This window comes from Colossoma macropomum, unplaced genomic scaffold (genome assembly GCF_904425465.1).
Source record: "Colossoma macropomum unplaced genomic scaffold, Colossoma_macropomum, whole genome shotgun sequence".
NCBI classification, from domain to species: Eukaryota; Metazoa; Chordata; class Actinopteri; order Characiformes; family Serrasalmidae; genus Colossoma; species Colossoma macropomum.
This window is the reverse complement of record NW_023494792.1, coordinates 48,265,126-48,283,829: the sequence shown is the minus strand read 5'-3', so window position 1 is coordinate 48,283,829 and position 18,704 is coordinate 48,265,126. Positions and strand designations below refer to the sequence as shown.

The 18,704-nt window shown below is 37.9% G+C and overlaps 1 protein-coding gene across 2 annotated transcripts in view; it reads left to right on the top strand.

The window, feature by feature from the left end:
* The window catches only part of LOC118812409 (LARGE xylosyl- and glucuronyltransferase 1), an 82,042-nt gene that overhangs the window by 43,193 nt on the left and 20,145 nt on the right, over positions 1-18,704 (top strand). For both annotated transcript variants that reach the window (XM_036577413.1, XM_036577414.1), the window contains exons 5-7: positions 355-478; positions 1,237-1,408; positions 17,582-17,686. In XM_036577413.1, coding sequence (XP_036433306.1) covers positions 355-478; positions 1,237-1,408; positions 17,582-17,686 — 401 coding nt within the window. The remainder of the gene's footprint in view (positions 1-354; positions 479-1,236; positions 1,409-17,581; positions 17,687-18,704) is intronic.

Here is an 18,704-nt window from a genome sequence, read left to right as displayed (position 1 = left end):
AACCAACGACAACATCTTGCTCAGAAAGACTTGTCACGGTGCAAAGCTGGCAGTTGCTCGTAAAATTGTGTTTCCTGTCATATTGATGAAACCAGTGTATAGAAGTTTGTAAACACAGCTGTCTGCATAGCCAGTCAGAATGGATCTAACAAAATCCCAGTTGTTGTGGCCAGTTTAGCTGTGAATAGACATTCAGTTGTACATGGCGTGTCTGAAGCTGAGACTAATTGAAATAAAGCCTCTTTTGTGATGAGAAGTAAAACAGTGTTCTTGTCTAGAGAATGAAAGCATTTGTTCCCTCTGTATTTATTATGCTCTGTTGTGTGTGTGTGTGTGTGTTTGTGTGTGCAACAGGCGAAACCCTCTCCACTTCCACTTCATCACTGACTCGATCGCCCAGCAGATCTTGGCCTCCCTCTTCCACACATGGATGGTGCCTGCTGTCCGGGTGAACTTCTATGATGCCGATGAACTAAAGGTAAGGCTCATTTGTGCCAAACTTTGAGAAAGTCAATACTCCGTTAAAAGAATATCCTTTATTAAAGGACCTACAGTACGATGCAAAAGTCAAAGCCTCCCTTCATTTTGCATATTTCCAATACAACAGCCATTAAGTACAAGCTATTTATTTTTCAGGAGATATTTCTTGGATCGTGAGAATCAGAAAATGTTACCAATTTCTAAGACTGAACTTTGTAGCTGTGGGAAAATATCCCTGAAAAATTATTTGGAAAAAAAATAGTAGTGGATGCTTCTGGGTAATTTTCTATTCATATATTTTCTGCTGTTTTCTGACGCCTGAAAAATAAATAACTTGTACTTAATGACCATTTTGACTGGACATTTACAAAAATGATTGGTGGTCTACTTTTGTGCAGTTCTGTTAATCACAGAAGACCTAAGTTTCCTCACTTTTTGAAAATAAGCATTTGATGTAGTGTGTAAACATGTTACAGCTTTAAAAATGTCCCCAGTATGAGGAAATTAATCTGCATAAACAACTTGTTTTGAACGCCTTGTATTTACATGTATTACATGTGTTTACACATATATATGTGCCTATTCAGCTTGCAGAGGATTAGCCCTGCTCCTACAAGAAACATGTAGGATGTGTCCCCTTTGAAATGTCATCACAATTTGGTGTATCAACCAGGGTCTTTCACAAATTTGACTTTTTTGTAAACATGAATGTTAGTTCTGCATTAAGAATAACATTTGCATTCTCTGCTGTTTTAGTCTGAGGTGTCATGGATCCCCAACAAGCATTACTCTGGTATCTACGGCCTGATGAAGCTGGTTTTGACGAAGACGCTGCCTTCTGACCTGCAGAAAGTCATCGTTCTGGATACTGACATCACTTTCGCCACGGACATCGCTGAGCTATGGGCTGTTTTTCATAAGTTCAAAGGTACTCATTGTATTTGTGTAATGTACTTGAATGTCCTTCTGTTACTTAGTTGCTGCTCCCATCAGTTATAAACTCATTTACTCCAGTGTTCTTCTAGAATCTTTTGAGGCTTTTTGCTTTGGATTTTCCATCCGATTTCCGATAATAGAAGGGGTAGCACAATCAGTGGTAACCAGTGGTACCAGCTGGATTAGATAAAAGCTTCTTAATAATGGGTTGAGAAAGGCGCTGTGCACTCTCTGACAGTGAGCTAAATCACAAAAGGTGGTTCATTAATGCGTTTCATTAGTACTACACCTGCTGCATTACAGTGTAACGGTTCTACTTAAAGACATGTGATTGATATCGCTGTGAAAGGTATCTTCAGTGCCAGGTCTGAAATGGTAACTGCACTCCCTCACTCCCCTTGTTCGATTCAGTACTTCAGGACAGCAGGTTTTGGCAGGTGTGCCCAAAAACTGTGGCACAGCATCGCTTACAAAGCATTGCTTTGTTATTCATTTAATATGAAAAATCAGATTCTGCACCATCATTTTGTTCAAATTATCGTATTTATTTACATAAAAAATGACATACATTTTCATTGGAACTGATACATATCCATAGCCGTATTAAAAGATTATCAATAATGATGTTCATGGGTTACAAAGATACCAACTATACTAACAAGCTCTTTTGGCCACTTCTTCAGTTATCACACTTGACTCCCTCTCATTGCTGCCATGTGGAGTGATCATTTGAATTTATCTGTGTTCTGTGAGCTGTGACATTGCCAGATATGGTATGGTAGGAGAATTCAAACAATTGTTCAAAGTTTTTGCATAATTAAATTCTTTAAATAGTCACACAGAGTGGTTTGATAAAGTGCTGCCCTATAGAGAAACTTATAAAGTCAGAATTGTTTACAGTGGTTGTGATTAATTCCATTAAATTGGTTACAAATATCTGAGACGTTGTCTCTTATAGTTTTAAGATAAGACTTTGACCTTAACCATTCTTTTATAAGATATATGTAGTGGAGTGGTGCATGCAGTGCATGCCAAATTAACTATTACGCCTTTATTAACATATCAAAAAAAAACTCTGAAGACACTTGTAGGTTCACTTGTTATTTTGGATAATAAATCAAATGGCTATAAGTGGGCTGCTGACATTGTGGCCCCTAATTCCTACCACCAATGTAAAGAATTCCCAATTTAGTGTGTTTTTCTGTAATGCACAATTTGACATCAAACCACTTTCAATTGCTTTGCTTGCATCTCAGCCATTTAGTTATGAAAACATTTGCAGTGGAGTTCTACTTAATTTAAGTATTTGTAAGTGTTTATGGTCTTGATGTTTCTGTCTTTTTTCCCCTATATAAATGCAGCTCTTACCATATTTATTGAGTCATACAATTTGATATTGACAGAAAATGCAATGGTAAAAAAAGCTGTTGGATATCACAATGATGAAATGAGGAGTGATAAATTATTGAAATAATGTGCCTCTTCTAGATGTGACGCAAATTTTTTATTTTTTTTTGATGTGTAGACATTTAACTAACCTCTCATTTAAGTAAATAGCAAAATACAAAATTATAAAAGCTGAATTCGTTATGCAACCAGACTAGAAATACTAACAGCTACTTACATCAGAACTGCAATTATATGTGTGTGTGTGTGTGTGTGTTTTGTTATTTAGTATGTTAAATATGGTTACGTTACTTATGGTTACGTTACTCCCCAACATGTGAGAGCAGGATTCAGATCCTCATTAGGCTTCTAACCATGCGCTTTACAATTTCTTCATAATGAAACCTTAAATTGCAATAACGACAAAAATACAATTAGTCAAGCAGCCCTGATGGAGAATATAAGGCACATGCTTGAGCAGAAGGAGACGCAGCAAGCACCACACTGAATCCTGTGTGAGTCAGAAGGCAGACTAAGATTGAGGTAGCATAAGCAGTCAAATTTTATGGCTAAGCCGTTCATGATCCTGTATTGTACAATATTGTGTTATTATTAATGTTCCTATGTTTAATTTACACAGTTAAACACTGTAATAAGATAATAAAACTCACTACAATAAAAAATTAAGTTAAAATAGTTAAGAAACAGTTAAAATAAAAAAAAAAATAAAACAGTTAAAATAAGCCCCTGTAAGGCTGCTATCCTGCCTTATGTTTTATATGAATTCAGTATTAAGTTTTATTTCATTTTCCTGTGCTTACATAAGGCTGTGTATACAGACTGTCCCTTTTAGCTGGAGTCCACAGTTTTGGTCATCATTCTCCACCCACTCTTAAGGCAGGCAGCAGAGTGCCTCTCTATGTGCCTGCCAGTTCTCAGCATGGGGGCTGACTGAGATGCTCAGTGCAAAGCATTGTGGGACTGAACTTGTGTGTGTTATTGAATGAAAATTGTCAGGGTGTTGACTTGGTATTTTAAAGCAAGGCTTGACAGATATTTGTGTATATGAGGGGGTGGTTGGGTGTTGAGTGGATACGGGATGAGTCAGAGGTCGCAATGAACGACTTAAAATGTGTGTGGTGGAAAAAGAAAAAGAAGGTTTGGTTTAGGGTGATACGTTTCCAAGTCTGTTCCTTGAGGCATTGCTGTGAGTGTTAATTGAGAAGTGACTTCTGGGTGTGTGTACCCTCATCTCCCGTACATCTCCTTTTATTATTTTTCCCCAGTTTTCTCCCCAATTTAGTCATCTCCGATTCCACCCGCTAGACGCATAGACGGTTGCGCCACTTGGGAGCCCACTGATTCTATGGTCTTTCTTATTGTCTTATCGTTCTGTTCTGCATTCTGTTTTAAAAGAAACAAACACACTTTTGATGTGACTGCTAATAGGATTGCTCTCACTGTAGACATAATCAGTGAAACTCAACCAAACAGAGTATGTTTTGAATGACCACAGGAATTTGTTGTTTTATGCTTTAAACAATACAAGTCATAGTAGATAATAACAATGTTTGTCTGCTGAGTTATTTCTATCTAAAACTGAGAAAAATGGCCTGAATGTGGCTAACTGCTGGAGTTTTTCTTGTGTTTCTGCCCTCCTGCTAAGGCTTTTCCTGCTGACATCTTTGTACGGGCTTTATCAGAGTGTGCTTTTTCCTCTAAAGATGCACTGTAGGCCACATACAGCAAAATTGGGGCGGTTTTGTTTTGAAAATACAATTTATTATGCTAGAAAGCTATAGAACTATCTTCTCTAACATGCTACCCCTTCCCTCACATAAGACTGCTCCATCTGTTCCAGCCAATCAGGAACTTCTGAATAAGTTAATTAGCTAGAGCAGGTGTGGAAGATTGTGGTTGAAACTAGACTCTGCAGGACGCTGGCTCTCCAGGAGAAGGGTTGGAAACCACTGGAGTAAGGTAACTGCCATGACTTAAAATAAAATCAAAACAATGCTTCTGATTGACTTAGCAGTGACTCCTCCTACATGGTCAGTATTGTTTTTGAAGCTTTAAGTGGATTTTACAGCCTGACTGAGCATGGTTGCTTAACTAATTCAACATGAGAAGACAGTGATTTGATTCCTGAGCTGTTTCTATTATGTGTGGAATTTTTGCAAAACTGTTTCTGCGGATTGTGTGTAGGCAGATAATAACAGATGAAATGGCAGAAGAGTACTAAGTCACACTGACAGCACGCTTCTATTATTAACAATGGCAATCAGGGCTCTCATTGCTAATACATGACAAGGCACAGACAATGATAATTCAGCTCCCTTTCTTTACATCTGTTCATCACAATGGCCTGCTGTGAAGTATAAATGTGTTTATTCCTGTTTTAGAGGTTGGATCAGGCTGCAGAGACTAGATCATTTAAATGATTTGTTTTTTGTGTACACTGGTAATTTATACAGAATGTTGTGCTACACTGATGTATTTACTGCAGAACTAAGATATGATCTTAAGCTCAGTGAAGGGCAGTAATGTTTGTGGTACAGGTTGTCAGAAGGGGTTTCCTTTCTCAGGGTGACCTTGTAGAGCAACAGGGGGATCGGGGTCCTTCTGTGCTGCAGATTCTAAACTTGCTTGATTCATGGCATCAGTGAACAGAAAGAAAGGTTGCTGTTAAAGCAGTAGTTTCTCAACTACTTCAAATATAGTTCATCAGACTAAACATGGTACAAGGATAACAATACAGCAGATAATAGAAATGGAAGCTTATACTCCCCCATAAGCATTGTACAGTCTGCATAACCATCATGCACTTGCCTCAAACCTTTTCAAGTTATGTGGTCTCTTATGTGGCATGACAGTGTTATAAAAAAAAAAGGATAAAAGTGTGTCCAGAAAGGAGCTGCATGCATTTTAATCAGTTGGTTTGAGGCAAATACAGTTGTATGCAAAACTCTGGGCACCTCACTCAGATTACCTGGTTTGTTGAAAGTAAGTACTCATCCACTGCAGTTGCTGAGTTTTATGTTTTGGTTTACATACCTGTATGCAAAGAATGTGTTTTTCACTTATTTACACTTAAAATGACTTAAAGAACATGTAATTTGAAAGAGGGTGATCAAACCTTTGCGTAGCACTGCACATGTAAATAAAAGGAAATAGAAAATGCAATTATCGACACATCATGGATCTTAAACTTCTGACTGGGGTGCAAACACCCTACAAAGGCTACTAGGGCCCGTCAGTGGGGCCCAAAGTTTTATTACACACTTCTAAAGCCTAAGAATAGCTCAACCAGTTTGCATTGAAGTCCCTGTAGCTACTGAATAATACGCCTTAGTAAGTAATAACCCTGGTATTTTAAGGGGTTAATAGCTGCAGATGGTGAACAATTAAAAATAAAACTATTAGACACTCCTATCTTGTTGGTCCACCTTGTAGATGTAAAGTCAGTGAGAATAGCTCTGTTTGTGTTGGTCATCCTTTAGTCTTTCTTTCGTCAGTGGTTACAGGACGCTGCCCACAGGACGCTGTTGGCTGGATATTTTTGGGTGGTGGACTATGTTTCAGTCCAGCAGTGACACTGAAGTGTTTAAAAACTCCAGCAGCACTGAAGATGTCAGTGATAAAATCATGTTAACGCAGGTTCCAGTTTTCATGTTCTGAACTGCTTTTAAAATGGAAATGGCTTTGTTCAGGGAAAATTAGAACCAATAAGACAAATGTGATAAATTGCAGTTGACTAAACAAAATAATGCGATTAATTGTGATTAGTAATTTTAATCCTGACAGCCCTAAATAATTTAGATGGCAGTTAATTGTCAGCTAAAATTTCATGACTAACAGGCCTACAAACCAACCATGGACATGTCCTTGTTGAAAGTAGTTACCAGTTGGGATGCTTTTTATTTAGTTTCCAAAAAGAATAAAAAGGCAGTATTTGTCGGTTTCATGTGGAAAATTGATCGCACCATGATTCCACCCAGGAGACAAGCGTTTCCGTCTGCGTTATAATCAGTGTTTGCTCAGCCGTCAACCTTTCACCATCAGTCTAGGCTCCATGGCAGGAGTGGCAGCAGCTGAATGATATGTGGTAGTGCTGTGAGCACTGCAGTGTGTGGACTGTGAACTCCCTGGGAGAGAAACAGGTTTGTCCCCAGCCCACACGCACACGGCCCCTTCATATCGTTCAGCTCCTCTCTCCACTCTCAAACGCCTAGTAAAGACAGCTCACCGCCTCCGAGTCTACAGGAAAATGGCAGGGATCCGAATGAACTCGCCTCATGAATAGGATTTATCATGCAGCGTCACGCTTGTGCACTCTCTTTCTCTCTCTCGCTTTTCTCCATGCCTTTCTTTCATTCTCTCTCTGCTGCTCACTCCCTCAATGTTTTCCCTTATATTTGCTCTCTGTCTCTTTCTTTTCCTCCCTCCCTCCCTCCTTTTCTCCTTTCCTCCTTTCCTGTTTCTTTTTTGTGTGATTTTCTTCCTCTCTTACTGTCAATTACAATCGGTCTTTCAGAAGGATTAGTGAGCTGAAGCAGTTCTGTAATCATTTTGGGGAAGAAATCCTAAAGTCTGCTGGTAGAAGCAGAAGCTTTAATGTAACTCCTACTCAGTCTTTGTGTATGGAAAAAATTGTCTTATGAAAAAAATATTATTATTTCCTTACTTGAAAAAGTGAAAATTAGAGGCACAGATCCAGAATTCCGTATCGGTGGTGGGGAAAAAGAACCGATCTGATATGTTAACGGATCTAGCCTGCAAATATCATTGCTTTGATTGCACATGTATTTAATGCCTTCACTCTGATCAAACACAGCTAAATAGTTTAATGTTTAATGAAGGTTTTTTTTTTATCAGTGTGTGTGGCTTTTTCTCAATTTATAATTCAAGGTTGATTATGGCCTATGCCCCAAAAAAATGATAGTTTTAACAGCTTTTTCTTAGAAGCGATGAGTTTGTTTTGTACTTTCATTGCAGCATAGCATAAAGCAACGTAAACAAAGTCACATGATAGCAGCTATATGTGGTCTAACGTTAGCATTAGAACAGTGCGTAAGTTTTGTACTGCAGTTACCGTTCTTTTACTTTAAACAGTTTACACAGTCTAATATAGTCTACACAGTCTAGTTTGCTTTGTCCATGGTATTCCTTTTTCTGAGAAAGAGTTTACCAGATTTAGAAATAGTATAAGCCATGTTTTTGGCTTTGTATTTCTACTTTATTGTTTAGTGTTTGGTACATTTAAGCCTGTTTTACATGTGCAGTTTTACCCAGGAATTTGACAGTAATTAAATAGGACGTGTAAATTAGACTACATTCTCATTTCCAGGCAGAAGTGGCACAAATCCAATTTTTTCCTCAATGGGACAGATTTGATTTTTTTTGCAGAGCTGTGTTGACGTGCAAATCTAATCTTTTCTAATCAGATCTGAGCCACTTTCATATGTGGTCCTAGTTGGATACATATCTGATTCGTAGATATGTAACCTTAATGAGAAAGGTCAGATCAGAATTCATGTCCCACCCACCCTTCATTCAGTGTTAATGTGGCAGCAGCACTTAGCATGAAGTTAATGCAAGCAAATGGTGCAGAAGCATCTGACCCTATTTCGACTTCATCTTGCTTGAACAGCTGAGAGCTGAGCATTTGTGTTTTTATGGTCAAGTTTTCAGGTTTTACAGAAGAAAAAATCTCACAGTGTATTTTTGTACATGATTCAGAAATAAAAGAGCTCCTGGTGATTCATACTGAGAACATCACCTCCTGTTCACTGAGATGTTTGCGTGAACGTGTGCATCCCCATAAAATACTGCACAGGTGTATGAAGCAAAGACCAAACATTTGGTAAAAGTATACCAGTAATGTCCTGGGTTTGGTGTGTGAAAGGGGAGATGGCCATCTTAAGGAAAGTGCTTTAAGTAAAACTCATTTTAAAGCAGCTTTTCAGGAAAACATATCAGATCAGTATCTGTCTCACATAATACTTTTAGGTTTCAGTATCGTTATCTGAACTAGAAAAGAATGCATCATCTTGCTGTCTCCAGTAATCATTATCAAAACCTTTGGAGGAAAAATTTGAGTTTCATTCATATGTGCCATTTATGTATTTATGTATATACAGAGACATAAAACTCCAGCGCAATCGTGTGAAAGTGTATGAAATTTCAAGTCCCTCACTGAGTGGTATGACTCAGAACAGGTGTGTATTGAGAGCCTAGCTGTATTTTTAATGCTTCAGGACACACATCTCTGGCAAGCAGATCAATAATATAAGAGCATGTTTTTGTTGACAGGAGGCTAGAGAGATGCTCCGAGGCCGAGGCAGGGATCACTGGGAACAATTCCTCCAACACAATATATCAGTCATAGAGCTGAGACGAATCGCTCAGTAAACAATACTGGAAGGTGTGAAGGATTATTTTGGTAATAATCTCCCATCTAAACTTCAGTCTGATCTGTGTGTACTTTATCGCTTTTGGGAGGGCCTGTCAGTGATCATCTCTTGGGGTTATTCCAGGGTTGGGTATAGATACATACAAGCAAAATATTTTTTTTTTTCTGTACTCTCTTGTGGCTTTTTGTTGATGCACGGTAACTAGTGCTGGCCCTAACATAATTTTACAGGCTTCTACTACTTAGGAACAAGTACTCAAATTGTTCTCACAATCACTCAAAATTTGAAGCAGTTTTTGGTCGTCCATCTGTTTCCACATTCTTCTTATTTTCAAGAATTTAAATCAGTGTTTCACTCAACACTGGCCGCGCTTGACATACGTCTGTTTTTTCAGTTTTTTCCACTACTTAGAGATCCATAGAAAGCGGTACTCAAATAATCATCAGTATTTGAGATAATTTATCATACTTGTGCTTCTATAGTATAGCAGCTTCTTATTATATATTTTTTACAGTTTTCATATTTTTTAACAAGCACTCTCAGACATAGTTTCTTAGGCATCTTTGCTCTTTGTGCTTCAGTGGCCATGTGGAAAGTGGTGCAGTTTGTGCTCTGGGGTGAGTTGGCATGCCTGCCTGGATTTGTGAAGCTAAACCAACTATAATTTATTCAGTTTAAACATTTTCTATATATTAGCAATAACTGTTCTATTTGAAGGCCTTTGCTGAGTTTAGGCTACAGTTTTTGTGCCTTAAAATTAAGACACCTGAATACTAAATAGAGAAACAAATACCAGTGTAAACAACAAATACTTGAGTTTCAAATTAAACTTCAAATTATTCAGGCCAACCCTAACGATTACTGTAGGTGTGTTCAGGCAGCCATAGAGCACAATGCTTTGTTGATTGTGTGTTCAACTATGCTTACGTTTGACTGGGTAAGATATGGATCCTCTTCTTAAAAATCGAAACAATGTGGAAACTTGGCAATAGAAAATTGTGTGTGTGTACCTTCATTTACTGTGATAAGCCTGTCATATATTTCACTGCTCCTTGTTTCCAGGGTGTATACCATTTTGGCATCTTTGTCCCCCCCAAACCCTATTTTAGGCTTAACATAATTATTACCTAGATGACTGACCACAACTATTTGAGCTAAAAGTGATTATCTGCAGTTTTCCGTAGATTTTAATCATTTGTTTACATCACAGACAAAAAAGGTAAATTACCATTGTTATCAGCCAAAATATCCAGCATCTATTTATGTTGTGTCTGAAACTGATGTAGAACATAGATTTCTGTGGACTGTCATAGCCGCAATGACAGCTAGACATTACATTAGAATTGGTGATCATCGGGGTCCAAGCACTTTAAGGAGCCAGTAGAACACAAATGATGGGTAATTCCACAGCGATTATTCTTGTCTCATTTAAGAATGCATTCATGTTAAAACAACAACAGTTTTCTCTAAGGAACGATACCTCTGAACCCTGCTAATTGGTTTCTGATTGGTCACATTTTACTGCTTAACTGCTCAAGCTTCACAGTTTCACTACTTAATACCTGAAGACACTTTTATAATATGCAATATAAATTCCAACCCTTATTTTTTTTAGGTTTGATGAAACAGACTAAATGCACCAACAATGCTGCATTTAAAAATACTATTAAATTAATGAATACAAGACTTTTATTCAACATTTTACGACATTCAGTTGAACAAGCCTAGTTATACTCTCTTTGTAATGAAACGTAGTTGGTCAGTGTTCTTTAAATACTGATTAACAGCATCATTTTGATGACCCCTTTAGATTGTATTTGATTATTTGTACCTTTAATTTCTAGTGAACTTAAAGGCAACCAGAGTTTTTATCATGAGGTGTGTGTGTATTGTTAAAGTATCAGCCTTTTACTGTAATAGTAGCATAAAATAAACAAGTATGACAATTAAACCCTGAATCACTGTTATATTGGTCATAATTATTTGTGACCGCGCTATTCTTAAGTAAAGGTTAGTCTCTTTCCCTTTCACTCACTTTCTCTATCCACATACACAGAATGTGTTTGAATGTCAGCTCAGTCAGTGGTGAAAGTGGGGAGGGGGTGTAGATTTGTGTTATGATAGCCAAACACCTTCATTATCTTGGAGCACAAAGCCGTTGCAGTGCTGTTCAGTTTGAATGAACATATTGAATGGAGCCCAGCCAGAACAGAGACACAAGTCATTAATATCAGGGCTGAACTCCCATTGTTCCAAATGAGAGCAAAGAAATTGATCAAGCTAGCGCTGTTAGTGTTATTTCTCTAAATGGAGAAAGATAAAAGAAGTGGCATTATTGCTGTGTTAAAGAGAGAAAATGAAGAGAAACAATGACGTTTAAATTGGCTCCTAGAAAGAACAAATGAGGGGCACTACATTCAGATATCAGCTGTAGGTTTTCTCTGTTTACGTAGAAGCAGTGGTACTGTTACCGCAAACTGTTTTGCACAACAGCACAATTTGGAAATGAACACTGAAATATCTTGAAAAGCTCACAGTGGAAAATAGTCACTAAACAAAGGTGCTCTGTACAAATAAAGACTTACAAAACCAGCCAGCATGTTGAACAGTGTGGGAGCCATAAAATAGAACACAGGTGTAATTGAGTGTTGAATGTGTTTGTGGTGACCTTGCTGCACCAGCAGCAGAGAATGGGCAAAAAACTCGATAGGATCTCTTCTCACTTTTAATTACATGTGTGATAGGCTGCCCTTTAACCTGACTTAACTGCATCTGAGAGTGAATGCATCTCCTGCTTATCCAGCTGATGAGAGCGATTTTGTTAAGGATAAATAGAATTCATCAAAAGTTTACTTGAAAGTGGTGGCAAGAGCTATCTTATCGTAGGCTAACTGATTGTGTCCAGACTGTATGTGTTCCATTACGCTTCAGAAGATGCGGTAAATATCTATGGCTTCATTTGTGCAGATGGACACGGAGAGACTCATTATCGATTTCTTTTTGTTTTGGTATTCTTTCTGCAGTGCTTGTCCAGCCCACATTTTACTTCTCTCTCTCAAATTGTGCAGTAGACCTTCGAGGTCATGTTTCATTTTGTAGTCAACGAAAAGCCCAAATAAAGACTCCGGGACTGGGTTGTGCAGGTTATGTGTTTGTCCCCTGTCTACTTACTTACATGATTTTCTTAACTTCTATCTATAGTTTTTGTGATGTTTTTGTTATGATCCAGCAGAGCAAGAATGATTTTGGTCTTTTCTGTTGAGAGATTTCTGAAACTTTTTTTTTTCAATTTAAGTTGGGTGGGACTAAATTTGGCACAGATAATGTTTGATCTGCCAAATTAACAGTCATAGTTCGCAATATGTATACCTCAGCTACTCTCGTTCCTCCTCCTCCTCACATAATGTGACTACTCTCTTGCTACTTCAAGTTCCAGCCAAAACTCCCAGCAAGTAGGTTATTTAAGCTTTTCTAAATGTGTTAATTGCTTTATTAGGGCTGTATGATATTGACATAAAATTTGACGTTCAATAAAGCTGCTGAATTTCACAATGACGATATGAGAAGCAATGTTATTAAAACAGTTTGCCTCTTACTGGATGTGATGCAAGTACAGACTTTTTTTGATGTATAAACAAAAATCTAACTAACCCCTCCTTTAGAGCAAAAAGTACAATACAGAATTATAAAAGCACCATTTACTATTGTGTGAAATAAAAAGAAATGAAAAACTAACAGCTACTAACATCAGAACTGCAAGCACTTCCCAGAAGGCTAAGAAACAGTCAGTATTCACAAAAACAGCTTTTTCTATATAGGCTACAAAAACAAATAAATATATGTTCATTTTTTATAGGCACACAAGAACATATACATATTTTTGTTTATTTATTTATTTATTTCTGCTTGGTTATCATGTATGTTTGTTGCAACAGTAGCCATTACTGCCTCAAACATTTAAAGCACAATAATGGGTTTGAGAACAGTCCTAATGTTTGATGTGCTTGTAGTTGCTTGTAGTTTGATGCTTGTGGGTGATTCTACAGAAGCGTCCATTTTTGTGTCCCTAGCGTTTACAGATATGTTACACTTGAAAAACATGTTAGGGTTACAATTTATTTATATTTTAAAATAAAACAATACGTTATTTTTCAATTTAATTTAATTTTAAATCAATTATATAGAATTCCAAGCACCACAGAAGTACTCGTCCTCACAGTCATGTGTAAAGGGTGAGTGCCATATTTTGCGTCTCTCTAGTGCTGCATGTAGTAAGTAATTTGATCTGTTCTGTCGTCACTGCTCTAGTCATGTGTTTATCACGGACTCTTGTGATAATGATAATGATAAATACGATTTATGGCACAGCTCTACTTGTTATGAAAGTTTATTACGCCGTTGTTTCCAGCATAGCTAGACACTGCTTCCTACTTGTGTTAGCCACCTGTTGCAGGATCCCACACTTCTTCAAGGATTCTTTAGTAACCATGAACACTCAAAAGAACCTTTGGTATGATTAAAGTGTTCTTTGCATCATGAAAGGGTGCTTCAGATCAGATTCTTTGAATGTTCATGGTTCTATATAGAATCATTTTCTTTACTAGATTGTTAAGATTGACATCCTGACATGGCCAACGTTTAGTTGGAGTATTTATATGCTATTAAATTGTGTGTGTGTGTGTGTGTGTGTGTGTGTGTATATATATATATATATATATATATATATATATATATATATCTGTTGATGGAAGAAAGCCTTGTATCTCCAAAATGATAACTTTACAGGAGAAGGAAAAAATCTACTTTGCTTTTAATGTAAGTCAATGGAACCAGACTTTTTTCCAAATTATTTTAGGTCATTTCTTTTAGTCCATTCAACATGAAATTTACATACAGTGTAAAGGGTAACAGGTGTTTTCAAATTATTTCAAATGTTTTACGGTTTTCAGGCTAAACTGAGTAAAACTGAGTAAAACTGACTACCTATAACCATTGTTTGTTACTTTATTTTGTAAATAATTCCTTGTGACAACTGAATGTGCAGCTTTTATAAACGTTGGTTTCTGGAGAACCGACACAACAGGAGCATCAAACTAGAAGTTTCAGCATCTGCAGAGACCCACACAACTAGAGCTACAGATCTTACTTGAAGCATCACCTTTGGAGCTAAAAGTGTGAGCCAGGTTCATGATTATAGCTGAAAATAAAATAACAGCACACAATATTTAGTGTTTTTATAAACTTACTTTACTACTATTTTACTACTACTAAGCTCAGTGGAAAATTACATTGGTGCAAGTTGTTTTGATTCAGTAATGTGTAATCCTGGACTAGACTACATTTGAACTTACATACTGCTAATGTAATGGCCCCAAATCCAAGATGTTTTTATCTGTGGGGGAAAAATTGGGAGCATTACTAAAAACATCACGCCGTAAGTTAAGTTTTTTAATCCAGGTCCTCTGAATTATGAGGTCATTAAGTAGTCGAAAGACTAATATACATACAGCAAGCAAACAAACACTCTGGCATGTTTTAACAGTTTAACTGTTAAGCAACAATGCTTAACAGTTCGGGTCTCCTTTGTCAAATTTTTCTTTTCATATTGTGTCAAATGTTCTTAGTGGTGACAGGTCTGGACTGCAGGCAGGCCAGTTCAGCACCCTTTTAGTACGGAGCAATGCTGTTGTAATAGATGCAGAATGTGGTTTCTTCTTTGCGTTTTAGAGTTTTAACTTGCTTTTGTGGATGCAGCAATGAACTGTTTTCATAGACAGTGTTTTTCAGAAGTGTTTCTGAGCCCATTCAGTGATTTCCACTACAGAATCATGCCTGTTTTTAATGCAGTGCCGCCTGAGGGCCCATAGATCACGGCCAGCAAATACTGGTTTTTGGCCTTGTCCCTTGCATACAGAGATTTCTCCAGATTCTCTGAATCTTAATGTTATTATGTACCATGGATGATGAAAAGCAAAAGTTCTTTGCTATTTTATGTTGAGAAACATTATTCTTGAATTGTTGCACTATTTGCTCATGCAGTCTTTCACAGAGTGGTGAACCCCTCCACATCTTTACTTCTGAAAGACTCAGCCTCTGTGATGCTCTGTTTATACCCAGTTGTATTACTGACCTGTTGCCAGTCAACCACCAGGTGTTTTTTTTAGCATTACACAACTTTGCCAGCTTTTTGTTGCCCCCGTCCCAGCTTCTTTGGAATGGGTTGTTGGCACCAAATTCAAAATGGGTATATTTTTTTCAAAAAACAATAAAATTTGATATGTGGTCTTTGTACAATTCTCACATTGGGTGAGGGGGTGGGGTTAGGATTGCTTGCCAGCCGGCCAGATCAGTCCCGACTGGCCAGAGTTTGGGCATCCCTTTCTTAAATCCAGGACTCTTCTGGCTGCTAATGGGAAACTATGAAATTATAGCATTAAAAGTCTGTTTAGTCCTTTACTGCAAGAGTGAATGATTTACTCTTAACTTGGATCTGTGGATAATCTGCATAATGCAGATGGAGCAATTGAATCTGATGGCATCAGTGGAAGTCACAGTGGTGTGCTATAGTTAGTCCTAGAGAGCATTGTAGAGCATTGTAAGGAGACTCCTGTTATTTTCTTGTCCCTCTCTAATGGTCACGCTGTGCAGCGTGTGTGTGTGCATGTGTGTGTGCGTGTGTGTTTTGTTTACGTGGATCTGCTGCTCAGATACACTCATTAATCTAGCTCACAGCCTTCATTAAACCTGCACTGTGGTGCTGCCACTCTGAGGGACACACATACACATCCACACACTGAGGCCCCTTTCTCCAACTGCTGACAATTACTGTTCTCCTGTCCCTTTCAGCACAATTACTTCTCAATTTCCCCCAGCTGATCACTCGCTCACTCTCACTACAATCCTCCGTTATTGCTCTCCACAGCCTCAGCCCTTAAAGCCAGGTGCCTTCCTCTGCTCGTTTCCTGCTTAGTCACCATTTGTCACCTGCTTAATTTGTATTGTAAATACTGGACATAAGAGACGACTTTACATTTTATTACTTTACCTCACATACTTACCATTGCCATTTCAACAAGTGGGCTATTTTCCAAAGTGCTACATTATTGTTAAGGTGTTTAGATTACTAAATATTTACACCTCACCCTGAGCAGGTGTACGTTTTGGGATAACCAACAGAAACCACATAGAAAGCACAAAAAGACCCAAAACATGACTTTTTTTGGTTAACTAAGCTAAAAATTCAAAACTATATGAAGCATGAAGCTAAACACCCACAGCTCCAGCTCAGTGAGACTCAGCAGCTGCCCAAACAGCTAAACTGATCTGCTGTTGTGTTGGTCATCCAGAAACCATCGTTTAAAAAGCTGCATATTTGGTTTTCTTAGGGAAATGTAAAAGAATAAACAGACAGTGGCTATAGATAATTAGTTTTATTCAGTTTAACTTTTATTCATCGTTCTCTTCTAGGCTGGATATTTTTTCCATGGAAAAATCAGAGCCAACTGCCTTCGCTTTTCCATTGCAGCAGGTTTACTGATCGGTTCTGAGCATGCTTGTTACGTCACGTTAAAGCGACGTACGTATTAGATAGTTGTTACTATCTATGACTTACGGATTTGCGGTGCAACCAAATTTAGTAAAAGGATAGTTTAAAACTAACTAGTGGTAACTAAGGACTTGCGCCCAAACTTATGCAAACCTGGTGCAACCCAGCCCTGTTGTGTTATTTAAGCTCAGACTGTGTCTGACTTCAGTTGAAAACTCTCACCTTGCAGTATGTGCGCAGTGTTATTTATTAATTTTTCACACTGGAAAGTGAGAATGAAGTCATCGAGCTCTAGTACTCATTTACGTTTGCTCATATTTTTACACTTTCAAGAGAAAATGGTGAATTTGCTTGACTCAACACATGAATGTGTGTGCGAGTAGAAATCATCCTAGTGCCTTTGTTACACTAGACAGTCCTAGAGTCTGCTAATTTAGACCTAGCTAGAGCGCTTACTAAATCAGTATTCAGATTTATTTGTGACACAGCAGCGGACACAGCATGTCAGGGTTATGAAGCAAATATATGGAGAACACAGATTCTAGACTTATTTATTATTTTAGCAGATCTTATTATTATTATTATTATGATTATCATTACTGTTAGCAGTAGTAGGTTCCTAAAAAAATATAGGTGGGCTTCCTCCAAACACTGCGGAGAGGTGGACTAAAATGTTAATTTGCCAACCTGCACATTTGTTTTTAACGTCTGATGGCTTTGATGAATCTCCCCCTTCTCTCTCTCTCTCTCTCTCCCTCTCTCTCTCTCTCTCTCTCTCTCTCTCTCTCCCTCCCTCTCTCTCTCTCTCTATCTATCTCAGGTCAGCAGGTGCTGGGGCTGGTGGAGAATCAGAGTGATTGGTATTTGGGGAATCTGTGGAAGAACCATCGGCCTTGGCCTGCTCTAGGCAGAGGATTCAACACAGGTGACTCGCACAGTTAGGAATTCCATCTGCATTGGAAAATATCTGGCAGCACCACACATGGTTCATGCAAACCTTTCACACACTCTTCATGATCCAATATTTTGATCTTTTCCTCAAAGCAGAGAGATGTAAACCCTCTTTAAGAGTGAGCTGAGATCCCTGTTTTGTGTCATATGGTGACCCGTCAATTTCATGGAGAACTGCCTTACAGTGACTGTTTTTAATGCATTAGAGGCAAAAGCAGAGAAATACTTGCTTGTTTGTTTTTTCCCCCTCACTCATCTAATGTTGTCCACTGTACGACCAAAGAGGCTTCTACAGTTCTGCTATCATAAAAACCAAGAGAATTACTTTAATCTTTATGCTGATTCATATTGGCAGTGAAGAAAAGCTCTGCATATACTTCTAGTTTACCGACATAAACAGTGCATTTGTCAAGAGCTTTATGCAGATGCACAGGAAATGCTGTAAAGATGTACTAGTTCATTCATGACTGTTTCATCTTTAATAACACCACTAGAAGCTCTAAAAAAGAGTTCAGTTTTTTGCAACCACATAAAAGCTTTTATTACTGATATTAGAAGAATAATCTCCAGTCGGCTGCAGCCCTCCTGCAGTAGTTTTTGTTCTGCTGCTTTGGTAACAGATGGAACACAGTCAGGTGTAAAATGTTTATTTGTGAAGCCCTTTCCCTCAGAGAGGAAACTTAATGTTTTTTTCTTTTTGTTTTTTATTTGTGTTCTTAGAAAGTTCTGATAGTTAACTCCTGAATCAGGCATGTGTACATGTTGCTCTTGAGCTTCATCATTTACACTTATTACCTATTTTTTTCCTGTATGAACACAATCTATCTTCTTCAAAGAAGGTCCTTCATCTTCGTCTATCTTAACTTACCTTTCTGAGCTTCTCCATATGTATACCTTTGCTCTTGTGGGCTACAATCACATTACAAGCTTTATTGCTCAACTCTGAATTTTGCTCAGACCATTCTGGAAGTTTATATTACATTTTTATAAAA